This window comes from Callorhinus ursinus, unplaced genomic scaffold (genome assembly GCF_003265705.2).
Source record: "Callorhinus ursinus isolate GAN/ISIS: 27379988/994484 unplaced genomic scaffold, GSC_fseal_2.0 scaffold22, whole genome shotgun sequence".
Lineage (NCBI taxonomy): Eukaryota > Metazoa > Chordata > Mammalia > Carnivora > Otariidae > Callorhinus > Callorhinus ursinus.
In genome coordinates, this window is record NW_027397084.1 from 27,833,571 (window position 1) to 27,854,923 (window position 21,353).

Sequence of the window (21,353 nt, forward strand, 5' to 3'; positions counted from 1 at the left end):
TATATATATATGTCTCTCTCTATATATATATATACACACAATATGTATATAATGAAATATATATATAATGGAGTACTGCTCAGCCATAAAAAAGAATGAAATCTTGCCATTTGTGATGGGCCTTGAGGGTATTATGCTAAGTGAAATAAACCAGGAGAAAGACAAATAGCATCTGATTTCACTCATATGTGGAGTCTCTAAACAAACAAACAAAAACCAAACAATCAAACAAAACCAAATTCATAGATACAGAGAACAAATCAGTGGTTACCAGAGGGGATTGGGGTTAGAGGGTGGGTGAAAGGGGTAGAGGATCAAGTGTAGAGTGATGGATGGTAATAGACTTTGAGGGGTGATCACTTTGTAGTATATACAACTGTTGACTTACAATGTTCTACACCTAAAACTTATATAGTAAAGAGAGAGAGAAGAGATAAAGAATTATGGAACTGAAGATTAAGTAGAGTCAGTTCTTGCCTTGGAGAGAGTGATGCCCACTTCTTTGTCTTATTAGTGGCCTCCTTCCCCTGGAGTCCAGCCAAGAAGAGGGGAGAAGGAAAGAGTCTTTTCATATGGCCTCAGAAATCCTACCAGGCCTCAGAAACCCTGCCAGGAATAGAAGCAGGAACATCTCCGCCAAAAGTTCTACTCAAAGTCAAAGCCATTAGAGCTTCTCTAGTAAAGACCAGGAGGCGAAGGCCAGAAAAAAAGGGTGGTCTCATTTACAGCAGGAAGATCTGACCACCTGCAAAACTGAAATAGGTCACCTCTGCACAGCTCCCCTTCCTAATCTTAGTCCCACTCCCCACATGATATCTTTCTTAAGAAGTGAATAACTCTATGAAAGGCAAGTTATCCTTCTAAGTCATCTATGGCCATGACTACTCCATTCCACCATTGGGGTCCCATGATGGCACAAACAACCAGTAAGAGCAGTTGAGTATTGAGCGCCTATATGAAGAACACACTCAGTAAATATTTGTTGAATGGCTATTGAATAAAAGAATGATTTGGAAGGCTGCCAAAAATCCCAAATGGAATGCCTCCTGTTTATCTTTAAAAAGATAATGAGAAGATTGTTTTTAATCAGACTTACAGGTTTTTTCTGTGCCCTTCAGAGGTTCACTATATTCATCTTCCACCACAGAATACACATTAACAACATACTCAGTTTCAGGCTTCAGATCTTTCAGTACTGTGCTACTTTCCAGTCGGCTCACATAAAACTAGGGGAAAAAATTTAAAAAAAAATAATAACTTATATTGCAATTGCTTCCCTCTTTTCTACTATAATTACAAAGTCGTTAACTGCAGTGAACTTAGAAATCATATTTCAATGAGGCCATTGTCTTTTGTTTTTGGAAATTACCAGATTACAGTGAGATCTTAGACAATTCATGTAATTTATTCTCCCAGCTGTTGTTTCCTTATTTGTAAAATGAGTGGGTAAAACTAGATCATCTTTAATGTTTCCTTCCAACTCCATGACTCTAATATAAATTCACAAATAAATCAAGCATCCTTTAATTAAAAACCATATTGACATTCTGCAATTTGTAGAAACCATAGAATTTAAGCAAAGCTCTTTTCCTTTAATTAAGCCCAAATGAAAGCACTATTGCTGACTCAGTTCTGCCCCACTCTGCATCCTTCTTGTTCCACACCCAACATTTTTCTGAACCCTAATGTGAAGGACTCCATCTCACTATCAGGAAGGAGTGGGTTGTAGGTGTTGCCTACTCACTTCTTGACGTTTCCCTCCAGAAACTGGGTAGTATTCCACCTTATACCTATCCACACTGTCAGAAGGAGGTGTCCAGCTCACTCTAAGAGAACGATGGGTTCGCTCAGAAATAATTAGGTTAGAAGGTGCTTCCAAGTCACCTACACATGGAAATAAAATACATACACTTTTCTCATTATCCTAGCAAGGTGATGAAATTTGAAATTAGATTAAAATAGTATTATTCCCATATTTCAAACTTGTACACACATCCTGATATACTGATACACAGTATACCAGTCTAGAGTCCCATTGCTCGTAAGACCACCCTGAATGGGTAGGCAAAGGATTCTTCAGTCCCAGAAGAATCAAGACCGGGCTCATTGTCTTTCATTAAAACTTGGTCCCACACTTCCTTATGGCACCACCCGTTTACCAGTCGCCTAACTCAAAAACCTCTGAATCATCCTTGAATATGTCCTCCTTTCTCTAATCTTGTACATATAATTATTGATGGAGGATTTGTGTCCTGGCAATTCCATTGTCTCTATCTTGAACTACCCAAGTTCACCGCCCTCATTATCATTTGATTATTTATATTCATCCTGTCTTAGCTCCCTAACTATAGGTTATGCTCTGTGAGAAAGGAATTGGTTTCTTATTTATGTTTAGTTCCCCTACAGGACCTAGTTCAGTAGTAAGAAAAGCTAACCATTTTCTTAGTCAAGAAAGAAGAAAAACAACGAAGTCTTTTAAAATTTGGGAATACCCTACTGCCTGTGATTGTGCTCTCTGTGGGTCGATGAAGTGAAATGACCAATGAACAACAGAATGACTACAGAACAATATCTAGAATTAACATCAATGAAAATAGAAATATTAAGCTCACTATGACCATTAGAAAGATGTCCCCAGTCACAATTTAAAGAGAATTAATCCAATGACTTCATTAGCATGTCAATCATTCTCATAAAACTCTTTCAACTCTCTTTGTAAAGCTGGGGAAAGCTTTTCCATTCTTAGTACTCTAACCTTTATTATAGTTGGGTCATAATCAAGCCTACAAAATTATCAAGCAATTTTACTGTCTGGGAATCTAGAATGAATGCAACTATTACATAGCTGATTAAAAAAAATAAAGGAAAACAGATAAAAGATGTTTTCATCCCCACTCAAAGTCCTCTCCAACTAAATAAAACTACAACTCTTTCAGCTAATCCAGAGCCAGAAGCCTACAAATTCGGGCTTCCTGGCTGGTTTATTTCTCCAGGGAAAAGGTCAGTCTGTTGTTCAAAATCCAAAAAGAAAATCTGTAAATGTTTGGAGAGAAAAACTCAAGAAGCAAAAGTCAAATAAATGCATCCTCAATACCCAAAGCATATGAACAATTTCTACCACATTATTTGTTTATCTTCAAATAAGCTACAAGCCATTTCTAGTTTGCTGCCATCAGAAACAAATCAGAGAAAAAAATCAGGGACTAAACTAATGATTCTAAACTGAGGGCATTATTTTCCCCGGCAGACATTTGGCAACGTTTGAAGATATTTTTAGTTGTCACAACTCAGGGGATGCCACCAACATCCAGTGGGCAGGGCCAAGGGATGCTGCTAAATATCTCCCAATACACTAAAAGGGTTCCCTTCCCGCATCCCAAAAATAAGTATCTGTCCCAAATATCAACAGTGCTAAGGTTAAGAAGCCCTGGGCTAATCTTACCTGGACCTTTGACACTGTTACACAAGTTAATGGTGAGGTCATCTACAATCTTAGAGAGTGACTCAAAATCTGCCACGTTGTATGCATGGGTATCATCAGGATCTGTTGCAATCATCTTTAATTCATCTTCATCAGCATTTTTAATACCTTGGGGGAAAAGGACATATTCAAATTAAAAGCATTTGAATTTTCATTGTTAAGCAGAACATGTATGTGATTTTCCTCAATAATAAAATGATTATCTATAGTTACAAAATAGAAACAAAGAAAAAATAATATAAACCAAAATCTATTCTTAAGTATCTCCTAAATGCTTCTAGCACCAATTCCCCACCAAAAAGTGTCTCTTGAGAGTTTTTTCTGGAAAGTAAAATAATGGCTATCAAAAATAAGCATGGTGCCGTGGAAAACCAAACAGGAATTTTCCTGAATCCTAGTAATAGCACATTTGTCCTCTTGATCCATTACTTTCTCCCAAGAAGCCATGTAGTTCTGTCCCGTTACAAGGGAGGAAGAAGAAAATGAGTTAACTGCTTGGCATATCATTTTGATAAATTATGTGATAGGGAAAATATGTTTGTTTGGGTTTTTTGTGCTTCAAGAACTATTTTTAACTACAAAAATATCCTCAGCTTTTGTAACCCCAGGGGCACCGCCAGCCTTTTGAGTGCTTACCAATAGCAAACAGCTCCACGCCTTCATCCTTGAGTTTCTTTGAAGGTGCCTCAACATCATCTTGTGATTTTCCATCGGTGATGAGAACACCAATTTTTCGAGCTCGAGGCCTCATGCCAGCTTGGGTCCTGAAGCTCTGTTGACGAATGAAATTCAAAGCCATGCCTAGTGGGATTTTTAAAAGAGAACCAGTCACATCATTACTCAGCCACAAGTTCTGACCAAAAGCAAGAGCTAAAAGCACACCACATCATCCTTACTCACCTGTGAGAGTATTGCCTCCTTTGTATGGTAAGTTTGCCACAGCTTGCAGTAAGCTCTTCTTGTCTCTGTGAGCATTTAGCTGCCACTCTGTTCTGGGGTCCCCACTATATTGAGCAAGGGCTAAAATAACATCACTGGCATTAGCATATATAAAGAGCATGATGAAAATGTCTGAAGGTCTTCAATATTGCCAGACCTACCAATTTGTACTCTTTTGGGACCAATCTCAAAGACTTCCACAATGCGAGAGATGAAACTCCTCACGGTTCTAAAATTTGCCCGGCCAATGCTCCATGATCCATCCACCAGCAACACAATGTCTGCTTCTGCTCTGGTGAGACACTCCATCCCTGACATGGCAATCGTGAGACAGGACAGGGTCAGGAGCAAATTCTTAGCAGGGTTACTTCCTAGCCATGCCTCTGCCATCCCTGGGTGCTTGCCTAGCTGCTTCAGTTCTGTAGCTTAGCTTTGTGATTTGGAGGTCAAGATTCTGAATACATGTCCATATGGTTCGTTAAGCTCAAATAACATTCATGAGAACCACCAATCCCTCCAATGATTATTTCTATGACAAATCTTCCCTTCATCTTTGACTATATTTCCTGGCCACAGTCGTAGACCCTGGAGACTTAAATTAAACCATCACTGTAAATGTGAATGGGCTCACAAACCCAAGAGCTGAAATAAAAATGAGAATGTACAGCCATCTTACTATAAGGCATTAATAATTTTAATAGAATTTTAACGTGATCTAAGGATTAAATGCTGCAGTTTTCCATAAGATGTAATGGTCATTAGCAGACAAGTATGAAATGAACTGATAAAATGTGTGAGCTAAGAAAGGTTTTAGTGAGCTAAAAACATCTTTTCTAAAATAATTAAGTTTCTGGGTAATTATTCCACATATCATGAAGGATTAGACACATGACCCTTAAAATTAGACCTTTTTGAAATAAAGATACCTTGCTGTAAAACCTGATAGCTATTATATTATTGAGTTGGTAGCTGCTTAACTTTATCATCTACTATGTATAACAGTTAGGTAAATACAGATGGTGAAGTCTGCACATTTAAAAAAACAAGAAATAAGGAAGACAATTTAGAAGAAGTATGCGAACAAATACACAAATTGAGAGCTGTAGAGACAACAAGCACAAACACTGACACAAAGCTAGGGTGCTTTGGAAAGAGAGAAAAATCCCAATATCCTCAGTGCACAAGCTACAAAATAAAAATATAAGTCAGTTAATATCATCATAACAGAAACAGTAGAACATTCATGCAAAACAGTAGGATTTGACACTTCCATTTATTTTATCCACATCCATATTTTTTAAATGCCCTCTTTTCTGGGAGTTTACATTACCAGCTATGACTTTTCCAACTTCTTGCCATTTTAACATCTGATCTTTATATTGTTTTAAAAAGCTCACTGAGAAAAATTAAATGATGCTCATCACACTACAAAGGTGTCTTTCACGTATAGTACACTCCATCAGGATTGAGGACTCCCAGATACTACTCCAGACACCTAAGCCTTTGCAAACCTTCCCCTACCCTGCTCAGATTTACTCTTTTTTATCAAATCCTGGAAAATATTTGGAAGTAAATTCTATCCACTACTTCTACCTCTAAGAATGTTCAAAACTAGCTTCATGCACATCGAAGCTATAATTGTGGCAGGAGCAGGAAAATCTAAAGGGTTTATGTTACCATGTTGCTTCCCAAGTCATGGTTGTCCACCTACTTATATAACCCAACTCTGCTTGCTCAGCCCAAATAAATCATTTCTGTAACTACATTAACAAAATAAAATTGCATTTTAGTCATCAAAAAAGAGAGAAAATATATATTACCTACCCATTGCAAAAACTCATCTTTAAATAATACAGTACTATGTAACATGCTGACAAGACAGGCCTTAAAAAAATATTGCCAAAGATATGCTTAGCTGGATATTTGAAGATATGTGTTTAGGCATGTAAATTACTTAAATACATTTTAGTATAAAATGTTTATAGCTGCTTTTCACTGTGTGATTAACCTAACAGTTCACATCTGAAATAGTTTCATAATATTAAGATTTCCTAGGGGAATGTAACTCAACTTCTTACCAGAAGATAAAATTGGCATTACAGTTGTGTCAGAAAGGGTTGTCATTTCTTGTCCAACAAGTGGTGAACTTTCTCCTCCATCAAACATTCCAAAAACATTTACTTTATAGGTGGTACCTGCCCTGAAATGTTAAAATATATAGTCTGTATGTATACTGGCTCAAGTGGTAGCATATTTGGCTTTATTAAAGACATTCATCTTGATTTGCAAACATTCACTTAAAGCAGGTTATAACAAACTGCTTCTAAGCAATGGGCTTTAAGAAAATAATTTAAATGTTGTATCTTACAACGTAACATAAAGTGCCTGGCACATAGTGGGCTCAGTAAATTTCATTCTCTCTAATCTGATAAAAGTAAATAGTGAGCATTTATATAGATTTCAATATTGGTGCAGGAGTGATTGAGACAAACAAACTTTCCAAAAGGCAATGCACAGTAGTCCATTCTTCCTACTGTAATGAATGTAGGGTGCTGTTCAAACTCAGACTTCCTTGTTTTCCACTGCACAGCCTGAAGCGAGACCTTTAATCAGCCCACACATCCCCAATCCTGCCAGCTGCCACCAAGCACAAAGTCCTGCTTCTCTCTCCCGTGGCCCACCCTGGAAGGAGATTCATACTCAGCATCTCAGCGTGAGTCACCTGGGCCTTTCCAGAAGGCACAAGAACCCCACATTTCCATGGGCCTGGCTAAGGACAAGCTGCTTTGGATGAAATCATGTAATATGGACGTTAATCTTTTTTAAAAGCAGGATGTTATTGAACAAATGCCATTCCTGATCTCTTAACAACAAAAATCATTAAAACATTACAAAAACTTCTGCTAGCTTCTGAATCCTAACCTCAACTTCAGCAAGTCCAAGAATAAGAGAATAATTTCCACTCATGCTGATTCTAAACGCTCCGCTAGCAAACACAGAAGTGATTATCTGTGGAAGACCTACTAATTTCCATAAATTATTCAATCTTTTAACAAAAACTGAATATAGTTCATTCTTACCTAAGTTCCTCCAGAACAACTGTATTGTCATATGGTCCAACCACTAACTCCCCCAGTCTTCTGTCGTCCCCTGTGGGGTGGAACGTGACCTTATAACCCTTTACTTCCCCGGGGGCAGGCTCCCAAGTCACTCGGAAGCTCGACATGGTTGGGTCAGATGTTTTGAGGTTTCTGGGTGATTTAAATCGAGAAGCTGTAAAGATAAAAAATTTTAAAATATTATCCATAGGACTAAACTTTGGGTTTTTTATTCCCCCCTGCAGTAAGAAATTGAATTAGAAATACCTAAGTGATATACATGGGAATCATCACATACATCACACTTCAAATTGTATATTTATCAAAAGGGTTCAGTCAGGCAAGCACAGGATATAGTAGCCAATAAAAATCCTGATAACGAAGTGCTACCAAGTGGACATAAAAATAATTCTCACAACTGGAAAAGATTAGATTAGCATTCGAACATTAATGTATAGAATCATTTTACCAGGAACTAGAGTGGTAAAAATAGAATGCTAATTAGGCATCCTATCTAATTATTATAATTTAATTTATTACAGAATTAATTTTAGATATTTACAAATAGATGTATGAAAGCCTTCCTTTAAAATATCATACTCTTCCCCCCCAAAAAATTATTATTTTATACCTGTTGTTCCTGATCCTTGCCTAAGCTTTCCTTCTCCTGTCTTATACATTGGGAGAACTGTGATGTCGTATGTAGTCTGGGGTTGAAGTCGTTTTAACACTGTTGAGGTGACTGTGGGTGGCACTTTGGCAACCATTTGTCTCCCACCCCCACGGGGGCGATACACAACCCGGTAGTTGATGACTTTCCCAGGTGCTGGTTTCCAGGTAACTCTCATTGTGTTTTCTGTTTCTTCATCCACTTTCAAGGTTTTTGAATCTTGGGATACTGTGAGATAAAAGGAAGATTACATGTATACTCTGAAAGAAAATAGACACGTCTACTTTCCCATTTATGTGAAAAGAAACTGGTTTCTTATGTACGCTGTGCTCTTGCTTAGCATTATGATCTCTCATAAATTCATGATGGCGTGTGAGCCTAATCTCGGTGGGATCATGGTAAGATGTTTTCTCTTTATCTAGCTAATAACTAAAAAATGGAAGTTCTTATTGCACGGATTTCCTTTTGCATTCTAGGGACTTTAGTAAAGAAAACATCCATTTCCGGAGATGAGCTTTTAGAATTTTTATTATATTTCCAGCTGTAAATAATTCTTGTGGCAATGATGCTGTGGAGAATACTAAAAATCATGAATTTAGGGTCAGAAATATTATTTGAGTCTTTTCAGAAAAGGGTACAGTCCATAAATGACTAAGCAGAGTTGACTATTATTGTTAACACTATTCTTTCTGACTGCCATGGACATGTAAAACTATGAATACAAAAGAATAGGAAACTCTAACACATAAAAATATCTCAAGGGCTCTAAAGATAAATCGGTATACACTGAGTGTTTTAGGAAACGCTATATGTAAAAAGTGTTTCATAAATATATAATCAGTATTACTTATTAAATAATTTTCACTAATACCTCACAATTATCAATAACTGTATCAGAAACAGATCATCCCACATCCACAAATAACCAACACACATCTGTTTTCTTTTACATAGTTAGAGTTTATAAGCAAGATCATTTCACTCAATTCAATAATCTTAACATTGAAAGGTCATAAGCACTTTCTATACGAAGACACTAAACTGAAGGAAACATTGCAAAGAATCTTTCTTAATCCTATGAGAAATTTTCATGTTCAAATAGGCAAGGACCACATGAAAAAACTAAAAAATCTTAATAAACTAAATATATACATTGAACAACATTTTTCAAACATTGGACGTCAGGCAATGTGGGAGAGTGATCCCTGAGAGATAGAAAGAAATAAGAGTGAGATTTATAGTTGTCCTGGCTTATTGCTTAGAGAGAATTTCCAGCCCCAGTTCAGGAAGAGAGAAACCAGATGGAGCCTGGTGATCTCGCTTAATTGAGGAGATAGTTCTGTGAGTCAGGGGAGCCCAAGGCATCTAGAATTGCGGAGCAGAGTATTGAAGAGGAGATGGTGTAACAGAGGGAAAAGCTCCAAAAATCTGCAAGAGGTCCTCCTGGAGTCTTCAGCCCAGTACTAATCAGTGCATATGCATGAGGAAACTACCCAAAACTAGGGAAAGAACCACCCAAAAGGAGCAAAAGGAACAATTAATTCCTAGAGTTCATGCAGGTCCCCAGTAATGCCCCACTAATGGGGCAAAGTTATCCCTAAACTAAAGGATCCTCTGGTCTAGTTCTAACACAACTTAAATGAAAGCTTGAGAAAAATTAAACTACATCCAAGTAACTTGACTGAATCCCAGAGAAAAACTTGAGGATATTTATAAGAATGTAAAAATATCCGGCACCCAGCAAAGTAAAATTCGCAAAGTCTGGCATCTAATAAAAATTACCAGGCATGCAAAGAAGGAAAAAAATATGATTTATGTTATAGGCTGAATGATTGTGTCTCCTCAAAACCATTTTTAAAGCCTTAACCTCTAATGTGATAGTATTTGGCGATGGGACCTTAGGGAGGTAATCAGGATTACACAAAGTCATAAGAGTACAGTACTAATCTGATGGGACCGAAATCCTTATAAAATGAAGAGGAGACACCAGAGCATGCTCTCGCTGCCCGCCCCCCTGCCCACATGCAGAGAGGAGGAAAGGCCATGTGAGGACATAGAAGAAGATGGCCATCTGCAAGTCAGGAGCAGAGTTCTCACCAGAAATCATATTCTGCCAGAACTTTGATCTTGGACTTCCAGCCTCCAGAAATGTGGGAAAATAAATTTCTGTTGCTTAAGCCATCAGTTCATGGTATTTTGTTATGGCAGTTGGAACTAAGACACCCCATAAGAAGAAGAAAAATCAAATATATAGAAACAGAACCAGAAAAGACATATAGGACATAATTATTCAAAAGGGACAGTAAAACAGCTATGACAACTGTATTCCAGACATTGATGATGGCAGAAGAAATAGTAGGCATGTTAAGTAAAGACACAGAACAAAGAAAAGAGACTCAAACCAAACTTCTAGAGATGGAAAATACTATGTCTGAGATGAAAGATACATAGGATGGTATTGACAGCAGATTCGAAATTGCAGAAAGAAACATTAGTGAACCTGTTAGCAGGATAATGGAAACTATCTGAAATGAAACACAAGAAAAAAAGATTGAAAAACTGAACAGCACAATAGTAAGTTGTGTGATAACTTCAAACAGACTAATACATGTATAATTGGAGTACCTAAAGATAGTGGGGTGTAATAAATAAAGTATTTGAAAAAAATAATGGTCTAAATATTTTCTAATTTTACAAAACTATAAACTCACAGATCCAAGAAGAACAAGAAGCATGAAAAAAAAAACCATCAAGCACATCAGAAGCAAATTGCTTCAAATCAGTGATAAAAAGAAAATCTTAAAAGCAGCTATGTGAGCATAAGGTACAACATATCTTACCCTGGTTTTAATGGAAAACTTTGGATATTAGGGAGAAGAAAAAAAGCCTCGTTGGTGTCCCATGAGTAAAAAGCAAGATTTTTTCACTTCACTGACAGGTACGCCACATGCTATAAAATGCTGCAACATTCACAAGTTCTTTTCATGTTTTAGAAACTCTCAGGAGATGCTTTCCAACATCCACTGCACCTCTGCTAAACCAGCTGCCATGGACTGGAGAGCCAATAGAAAGGTTCGCATCTGCTGGCTTTCTAGCTACAATGCATGGTTTCATTGTATCAACAGTCTGCATACCATATTGCTGAGTTTTAGGTAAAAGCAATCCTGAAAATACTTCCAAAATGTCCTCTTGGAAGTCTATAAGAAACTCTAAGAGCATGACCTAGTGACTGCCCAGTTATCCATACTTTAGGATTCATCCACCACCTAAATACCACATCTGACTCAGATTTCTCAAGCACTTTCTAAATTGCTTTACTTCCCACAAAGAGAGCAAAATAAAATATAACAAAATGGTAGTAGCACAAAGAAAGTTTCTTGCCTTCTCTCTTATCTGCTTAGATGTTTGAGCAGTTTGCATAGAAATAAAACTCAAAAAAAAAAAAAAATACGTTTCATTCCTCCCTAGTCTGCTCCTAGCTCAAAAGAGGCCTTTCTGTTCACTTACCTTTAAATCAATTAGTCAAGAAATACTGACAATTCTTAGAGGCTCAGCTTCTTGGAGAAGAAAGTTTATTTAGGATTTCTGCTAACATATTTGCATTTAGCTAAAACATACCCCTTGTGGAAATCCCAAATAAATATCTGAAGACTCAGTCTTTTTGGAAGAAGACACAATGGAGGATAATTTTTGGAAAAGCTTCCCTCTAAATACATATACTTTCATAATTGCTCAACCATATGAACTGTATCTTTACTGCTACAGATAAATTTAGCTATATTTGTCATATCTGACCTAGTTTATATCATGATTTCTCTTTACAACAAATAAATTTCTGCCAGAAATAGAGATGAATTTCTGCCAGATTCTTAAACTACATCAGCCAGTATATTCAGACACAACATTTCATTTACTACCATGGAAACCAATCATGTGAATATCTGAGAAATAAGCCTTTTCACATATTTAAATTTCCAATAAGGAGTTTGATTTTTTTTAATCTGGGTAATTTTGACACAAATTTAAACTTAGACACATCCTACTGAATTTGCCAGTGATTAAAAAAGAGAGATGACTAACATAACATAATAAAATTTAAAAAAAAAAGAGAGAGAGATGAGTTCTTCCAACAACTCAGACCAAAAGACTTTAACTTAAGGACAACTTAAAATCAGGATATGGGGCTTATCTGAAATTGCTCACAGCATCCCCCCCTCCTTAATCAGAAAAATCCCTCATTTCCTCTATTTCTTTCTAATAAAAGGAAATGCAAGAATGTGCCATTCTTTCCCCTTTTCCTAAAACCTTCCCAGAACAAAAGGAATAAACTTTTCCCCTATAAATTCTTAGAAATGCCTATGCTTAACAAATGGCTTCTTAGGGAAGAGAATTAAGGAAGGTTGGCATATCTTTCACCAACCAGCTGATACTAAATGATGATAAGTCATTCAAAATCATTCACCAGAAAGAATATTAATGACATTAAGGTAAATCTGAGCCACTAGAAAATTGAGTGGACTTTTGATTTAACCTTACCAAATACAAGAGGGATAAAGTCAAGTCTCTAGGATTGGTCTTGGGCATATAATAATCATAGTCTCCATAGCCACTCTCAATCAACTCTAAGTGGCTAGGCACTATGCTTGGTGCTTTGCACATTGTTATTTCATTTAATCCTCAGGACAACTCCGAGACTGCAACCTACAGATAAGGAAACAGAGACTCAAAGAAGGTTAAGTAATTTGTCCAAGGTCATACAGCTATAAATGGGCCTGCATTCTCTCTGTCTCCAAGGCTCCTGATCTTTTCACTAGTTGACTTTCTTATCTAGTTGACCTTCTTATCTAGTTGACCATCCTATCAGGAAAAAAAGACAGAGAGAGACAAATATAGGTAGCTGGACGGGATTCAATATTTCAAAATATGATACAATTTTTATGCTAAGTGAAATAACCAACCTGAATTTAAACCAGTCTTTAAAGATCCTAATTTTTCATCCCCATTTATCATATAACGAAAAATAAAGGCAAGTGATTAAACTGTCACTTGAGCTGATAGCTATTAATTAGCACCAACACACACCCAACACACTCATGATGTTACCTACATTCAGTCGTGGCTTCTCCATTTAAAGGTTCTCCTTCTCCACTGCTGTAAACTGCAAAGACTGAAACCTTGTATTTGGTCTCTGGCTGAAGATTTTCTATCACAGTATGAATTGCATCTCCAGGAAGACTTTTCTCTCCAGTCTCAATATCATCATAAAGGGATTTCCATGAGACCCTGTAACCTCGAACCATTCCTGGAGCAGATGTCCAATACGCCCCAATTGATGTGTCGGTGATATCTTTAGTAACAAAATCTGTAGGTGAACCACGTTCTAGAATAGAAATTAAAGGGGAATCAGTTTTCAATGTCTACTAGATATGTAAATAGTCCTTCATCCTGGTAGACATCCTAACTTGCTGGACTCAAACTCAGTTTGTCTAAAGTTGACCATTTCTTCTTTCTGAGCTGTCTGTCCTGTTCCATTAGTGGAGCAGATTGATGGAATAAAATTCTAGGTTCCTTTCTGATTCCTACCTATCACCCTGGTCCCCTCGTGTTCAGTCAGATTGGAAGGCCTTTCAGGACAAGGTTGCCATCCAAACATGAAGGAGTACGTGCCTAAAAAAACCGTTCTCCAGGGGCACCTGGGTGGCTCAGTCATTAAGCGTCTGCCTTCGGCTCAGGTCATGATCCCAGGGTCCTGGGATCGAGTCCCACATCGGGCTCCCCGCTCAGCGGGAAGCCTGCTTCTCCCTCTCCCACTCCCCCTGCTTGTGTTCCTGCTCTCGCTATCTCTCTCTGTCAAACAAATAAAATCTTTAAAAAAAAATCGTTCTCCAAGGGAAAAAAGTCATCTAAATCCCAAAATTTTACCCTATGTCAGTCTACTTTATGACATAGCCATTGTTCACAAAGATCTTTATTTCATTACCATCATCTTTTTCTCTCTGATGTAATTTAAATAAGTTCAGTTTCAATGTATGACCTATAATAACTTCAACAATTGCATATCACTTGCAAAAATTAATTCCAGCATCATTTTTTGGTGAAAACTCTATTTGCTGATGCAATTTAAAAGGAGAAGTACAAACTTCCAATATAGCTTAACTCTAACGAAACTAAAAACCATCATTCTTCTGGAAGACTTCAAAGCGATTAGTCATCAAAATAAAACACACCACTTGTTCTAGCTGATCAAAAATGTCTGCTACTAAATTTTAGCTCTTTCAATTCAAAAAAAAAAAAATACAACCCAAATGGAAAAATATGGAAACCTCAACTTAATAGGAGGCACAGATGTCTTCCAATAAAACCCTCACTTTCCATAATTTAAATGTAAGATAAATATACAGGTCACTTTATATTGGCTACCTTTACTAGGGTTTATGCCACAGCATGACATAAACATAAAACTATCTGCCTCTACAGCATACATTTCACCAGTAATTGTTATAAATTCAAGCAAATGATACATAATGCTGTTACAAGATTTTTGAACTATTACTTTACTTGAATCAAAGAGTAAAAATGAATACCTTAAAAATATTCATAATTAAACAACGAAATTTCAACACAAAGAGTAAAGATAACACGAAGTAAAAAAAAAAAAAAGAAATCTGGGCAGACAGAAACCCATCATATTGTAGAGTTTAGAGGGGAAAAATAAATAAAACAGGAGCTGGGCATCTTACCAGACCCCAAGCACAAATGGAAAATTCTAACTCCATTATAAATAACTGTAACTGCTGACAGGACATCTCATCTCTGGAGGGAAATTAGTTACATATTTCACTGAAACCAAGAATACTTATTTTCAAGAACATACTGACTTTGCTCCCTCAGTACTTGAGGCTAATTGTCACTTGAAGGCCTTCTTTCATTGTGTGGGCTACCAAAACGGCCACATATCTTTATATTTTCTCTACTTATGGGAATATAAACAAACTGGTCCTTTGATCTAGTTTGGTTGTTGTTTTTTATGTCTTATTTTGTTTTGATCATTGATATCCCAGCAACTGGTCTCTTAAGTTTTATAAGTAGAGCACATGTTTCCTTTGCTTGATGTACACCTTTTTTTCACATGTGCCCCTTCTAAATTGCCTAAATTGCAGTTAGGTATTGCAGCCATTGTAAAATTGTTGTACTTGAAAGTGACTGAACTTAAATGAGCTAAAAACGGCACTGATGACATTCACAAGATGAATAAGTTAGCTAGACTGTGGGAATTATCCTCCAAATTAACACTGGAGTAGTTTACAAACAATCATTTCAGCTTCTCGTCTGCTCCAGGGTTGTGTTTCTCAGCCCATTCTCCGCCTTACTTTGTGTTAGCACTGAGTTTGTGACATTATTTATTTCCATGACAACAGACATTAATCTCACAAACACAGGCTAATGATTCCACTGTGAGAAAATAATAGGAAAAGAATTGTGGTTGAAGCAAAAATACATTCACAGAGATATTTGTGGGCTGCAAACAAAAGGAGCCTAGTTCGCTAGACATGCATTCCCACGGATTTTAATCAACTGTTTTAACACTCTCAGAACCTGTAAAGCTGGAACAAAATACTAGTGAAATTGCAATAAAGACCTTTGCAAGGTTTATCAGTGTCCCAAAAAGAGTCTGTAAAAGCACGAAATACGAACCAAAAAACATTCTTAAGTTCTAATTAATGGCATGACAATGCTAATTCCAATGAGCACTGAGTAAATTCTCAATTACAGAAAACAATCCTCAAAAAATTATAGAGTCTGCCTCTGACACCCAAAGGTGTCATTGCAACATTCCATGTTAGTAACAAAGAAATATGGAATCAAAAGAAAGAAGAAAGGCACCTCCATCCAAAAGCTAGGAGTGAAAAGATAAACTGCTTCAATAAGCTTCTTATATGTCAGTCAGTCAGTTTGATAAGAATATTCCTAAATATTAAGTTTATACCGTTGTCAAACACATTGATAAAATTTTTTTCCTCAAAAAAGCTAGAGGGTTGGGTATCCTAGCTGCTGCATTACACCCAAGAATTTTGAAGAATATGATGTATTGATGACAAGCAAATTTTATCAGACCTATAACCCTTTAAAAACTATTTTTTTTTAAATGGAATCTTGGCTTGGACAAATATTGGATTACAAAAAAATGAAACAATTGAATTGTACCCTGTGATAGAATTGGCAGGCTGTGAAAGAGGCCAAGCTTGGCCTTAAGACCTGGTGTGTAACCAGCTGAGCAGGGCCACCAGCAGGCTATGTCACCTCCTGGGGCCCTGGCACAAAATAATTGGACCAGATTTAATAGGATACGCAGAATCACCTGGGGTGTCAAAGAGTGGGACTTGCCCAAATCAACTAAATTGCAATATCTGGAGATATGCCTAAGCACTGACACTTCCTAAAAAATCTTTTAAATCTCATTATTCTTGGATGCCTGGGTGGCTCAGTCTGTTAAACGTCTGCCTTCGGCTCAGGTCATGATCCCAGGGCCCTGGGATCAAGCCCCACATCGGGCTCTCTGCTCCGCGGGGAGCCTGCTTCTCCCTCTGCCTCTGCCACTCCCCCTGCTTGTGCTCTCTCGGACAAATAAATAAATAAAATCTTTTAAAAAAATAAAATAAAATAAAATACTGAATTGTAGGTTTTGTTCTCAATATAAGGAACTTGGACATCCATAACACAGAAGAAATTATTTGGTTTGGTTTGGTTAGATTGGATTTGGGAGTCTTTTTTTAGAGAAGGGAAGGGAAGGGAAAGGAAAGAGAGAGGAATAAGAAAAGAAAAGATGTCAGAAGACAAGCCTACAGCCTTTCTGCAGGAGGCATTACGGTATCTCAACAGGGGAAGCCATAGACAGGTCCAGTGAATAAGAACCAAATCCAGTAGTCTTTTTGCCCCTTTGTCACTATGCTTCCCAGAACCTGAATCCACTTCTGCTCTAGCAAAGGCTCCCAACTTCCTTAAGTTCCTCTTTTTGTTCTGCCCCCTAGACTTATAAATGTTTGTTTTATGATGTTTCAGTTTGTTCAGGATTTCACATAAGTGGCATTGTTTTCAATAATATTTGATCTCACGGTACCTGTTTTCTGCTGTTCTGGGGTATATGCCTATGCTTTGTATATTACTTTTATTTCTGGTAATAGAATTTCTGGCAGTCGTTTCAAGTAAGTTCTCTTCTATAATGATGGTATGCCTTCAACTTTATCCTTCTCAATAGTTTTCCCAGCTAATCCTCGTCTCCCCAGTGTAGTACCCATATACTTATAAGGAATAACATTCTTTTCTGTCATACGTTTGAACACACAAAATTTATCAGTTTCTTGAAATTTTGATACTCAGCATTTCTGCTCTGATTATAAACCATATTTAGATATATTCAAAAGGCATTTTTCTCATGCCTGCTCACATGTGTCTCTGAGCTACTACTGTGGGAAGTAATTTAGACAGGTGCATTTCTCATGATCTGAACATCCACAAGGGGTTGATTTCTACTTTTTTCCACATACAAGGCCAAAGAACTAATGCCTCATTTATGTAACTTTCCTACGTTTCCTTAGCCCTTTTCCATTTGCTTTCTGAAAAGCAAGTCATCATCCAATTCAAATATAATTATTATAACACAAATTAGCCAATGATGATAACTGAAAAATTAATCATAATGAAATGAAACTATAAATTGTTCCAGTCAGCTTTCATTGAGTTTCACATATCACTTTCGAAAATAGAAGTTAAATTGAAAATGTAATGTAAATCCTCTTCTAAATCAATTTGTCTTTTCCGTTAGAGCTCAGCTCAAAAGTCATCCAACTTTCCACAGCAGAATACAGAAAACCTGCTTCCACGTCTATGTGGAAACACACTTGATTTACAACCCCAGTGAATTAGAGCCATCATCCCAAAGTACAAAGTTCCCTATTGATAAGCTAACAACTACATTAAACAATACATAGTTCTTGAAAACCTCTTAACAATTAAATCACCCTTGAATCTCAAAGCCTATGTGAGATTTCTTCCATAATTGTCATGTCTCCAATGTGATCTAGATATTTCTCCGATGAGACATTAATGTGCCGGAAAGGAAATACGAATTGTTCTTTGGGAATTTTGCTAAAGTTCCCTGTAAACCTCAGCGTTGTTATACCCAGAATGTATGATTTTTCAAATTATGAGATAGCAGTAAATCTAGGGAAACAGAGACCTTATTTAGTCCGTCTTGGAGAGGCCCCATGTTACTCAACATCATGCAGAGGAATTCCTATGATGTGCTAAAAACCTCATTGTAACAAAATGTCAGCTGAGTGAGCTTGGTTTGATGTACAGGAAGCTGTCCGTGTCTAGGACATTGGCAGGTTGCTATAGCAACGGAAACAAAGGAAATTTTGAAAAGTCATCTTTTCCATAGCCAAAAACCAATAGTCAAAAACAAAAAGAACCGTATTATTCCCAAACTGAAATTTTCATTCATTTGTGGTAAATCTCGGAATTAAAATGGGCATTATTCATTTCAAGGTTTATAAGAGCAGGTTTTCCTCTCTCTACACACTAACAATGACAACTAAAAGTTCTACCACGACCCAAAGTACACTTACATGTACAATAGTAATTACTAAAAATTACGTTAAATCTATTTTAACAACAACAACCAGGGCGGGGGGGAAACAACATAAATCAAACCTAATAGTTTGTGCTCAGATTCCTCTAAAGTTTGGATCTGAAAGAGTAATAAACACTGCCTTTGTGATTCTATTTCATACAGTACTAGAGCAAACCATGAACTTCCCCGATGCCAATGCTAATAAATCTCTCTTCCAGGGACAGGGGCATTTTCTGATCACTGGCTACATTTCAACAAACTAGGAAACAGATTCAAGTTAGGGACCGTTGCAGACCACACTAACTATTTTTTTTTTTTTACATTTTTTGATTTGAATAGAATGCACTTGAGGCAATCTATAAAATTTTCAACCTACAGAATGCTCCTGCCGGCCGAGCCATGCCTCTGGATGGAAGAAACATTCCTTCAAGGTCTGCTCTTACCACCTTCTCTCCCAAGAGAAAAACAGATTAGAAAAACAGCAGCCCTCAAAAGCAGTTGCCTGGCTCTGTTTCTGGCTTTCCATTCCCTGCATTTACCATCATATCCTATTCTTGTATATGGTATGTGGATTTGGCTGAGTTAATACAATAAAATGAAATGGAATAACCAGGGGCAAAAATCTTCTACTATTTTAATTTAGTCACAACTATGCTTTCACATATTTGTCAAGTTTACCACACATAATGCAATGGGATAAATATGTTCATAAAATCAGACTGGCAGCATTTTATGTAATCCTTCACTGTAGTAAAGAGCTTTGGTGTAAATAGAAAAAAATATATATTATTACAACTTAGTTATCAATCAACTATAATCATCTTGCTTCCCTCCTTCTCGGGAAATGGAAAACAGTAATTTTTAAGATTTATTTTACTACACATATATCTCCCTTAGACGTAATTTCTGATCAAATATGTGTGTGCGCGCACGCGCGCGCACACGGGTACATATTCACACGTGCATACAACTTGGTAGATTTTCTATACTACTTGTGCAAAGCTATAAAATTATAAACAGTTCAGCTGTTCACCTGGCCCAGAAAAATCAATGCCTAATAGAATGTGTTTGTTGTTAAATTAAAATGTGTATTTTGTTTTCTAAAGATTAATATGTCATTCTCAGTAAAAATGCCTAATTTTTAACCCCAAGAAAATTCTGAGAATGAATATATTTTTTAAGGTATGAAAATGCAGAAGAACATCAGAAGGTTAAAAGGTACAAGAAGAACGAAAACTATTAAAGTTATTTCCAAGATATTCCCTATAAGGGAGAAATTTTCACAAACAAGAATAATCTACAATTATCCTGGAAAAAACAAAAGCTCAAAAGTTTATCCTTAAAAAAAAATCCTATAAACAATCTATGTTGAAAGGCTTTGGGAAGCACAAGAGAAGGAGAACCTCAAAAGGTCAAAACAGAAGAACAAACTTGTCAGAAATTCTGGATGTTGCTCCAGATACAAGGATCACATGCTTTACTGTTTGGACTAGGTGTCTGTAATTAAGGCAATTTCCATTTCTACCTCTTCTTACTTTCAAAACTTTAGTGCAGCTAATCAATATCTCTGAAATACTTACAAAAGCCATATTTTTAGATACCAATTCTAAAGCGAATGTCATTTCCTCCTGATGAATTTTATATACATATAGTATTTTACAGTTCCCAAAAAGTTTCTCTTACAGTCTCCCCATTTGATCTCCACAGTAAATCTGGGATGCAGGGGAAGCAATGATCATCCCCTCTTTATAGATGGGTATACTGAGGCTCAGAGGGGTTAAGGAAGCTTTTCAAGGTCGCATGGCTAAGTAGTCAAACAAGGACTCTGGTAGTAATCAGTATTTTACATGCTGGTATTTAATCTTTCATTTAAATCCTCTTTTAAAAATAAATTTCATGGACTATTAGAATTAAACTCTTGATTGATATTAGAGATAGAATTGATTAGAATATTTTTTTGGCTGTGTCTTTTTTTAAAGATTTTATTTATTTATTTGTCAGAGAGAGAGCGTGCAAGCAGGGGGAACAGCAGAGGGAGAAGCAGGCTCCCTGTTGAGCAAGGAGCCTGACGCGGGACTCAATCCCAGGACCCTAGGATCATGACCTGAGCTGAAGGCAGACGTTTAACTGACTGAGCCACCCAGGTGTCCCGCTGTTTGTTTTTAATTCTTGACTAAATCTTGTAGTTTTAATGAAAACTGCCTACTATGGGCCTCATCCTTGTTAACTACAACATCTACAAACCTCCAAATTCCTGGATCCTCCAAATTTGACAGATATTTTACCTAAAGTCACTGTGATTTCGCATCACAAAAGATACTTCAGATTCATTTTCTTCCTATACTTACATTAAATAGGTCATATAAAAGATGGTGATAACAAGAAGAAATCAATGCCTGATTTCCCATTTAAGCCCTGGACTATGGTACTGACTCATTATCATAACCATCCACTGATACTTCTTTTTAACATCACAACATTCTTATTGTGGCTAGGCTAACTTTGCATTTTCTCTCCCTTACACAACTTATT

At 36.8% G+C, this 21,353-nt stretch overlaps 1 protein-coding gene across 3 annotated transcripts in view; it reads right to left on the bottom strand.

Annotated features, from left to right (window-relative positions):
• Window positions 1-21,353, bottom strand: part of COL12A1 (collagen type XII alpha 1 chain) — a 112,226-nt gene that overhangs the window by 66,336 nt on the left and 24,537 nt on the right. For 2 of the 3 annotated variants that reach the window (XM_073905230.1, XM_025890779.2), the window contains exons 13-22: window positions 13,296-13,568; window positions 8,150-8,416; window positions 7,501-7,693; window positions 6,499-6,620; window positions 4,582-4,731; window positions 4,382-4,501; window positions 4,118-4,282; window positions 3,443-3,589; window positions 1,745-1,884; window positions 1,097-1,226 (exon numbers count right to left, since the gene is read on the bottom strand). In XM_073905230.1, coding sequence (XP_073761331.1) covers window positions 1,097-1,226; window positions 1,745-1,884; window positions 3,443-3,589; window positions 4,118-4,282; window positions 4,382-4,501; window positions 4,582-4,731; window positions 6,499-6,620; window positions 7,501-7,693; window positions 8,150-8,416; window positions 13,296-13,568 — 1,707 coding nt within the window. The remainder of the gene's footprint in view (window positions 1-1,096; window positions 1,227-1,744; window positions 1,885-3,442; window positions 3,590-4,117; window positions 4,283-4,381; window positions 4,502-4,581; window positions 4,732-6,498; window positions 6,621-7,500; window positions 7,694-8,149; window positions 8,417-13,295; window positions 13,569-21,353) is intronic. The other variant, XM_073905231.1, reaches the window with a different exon arrangement.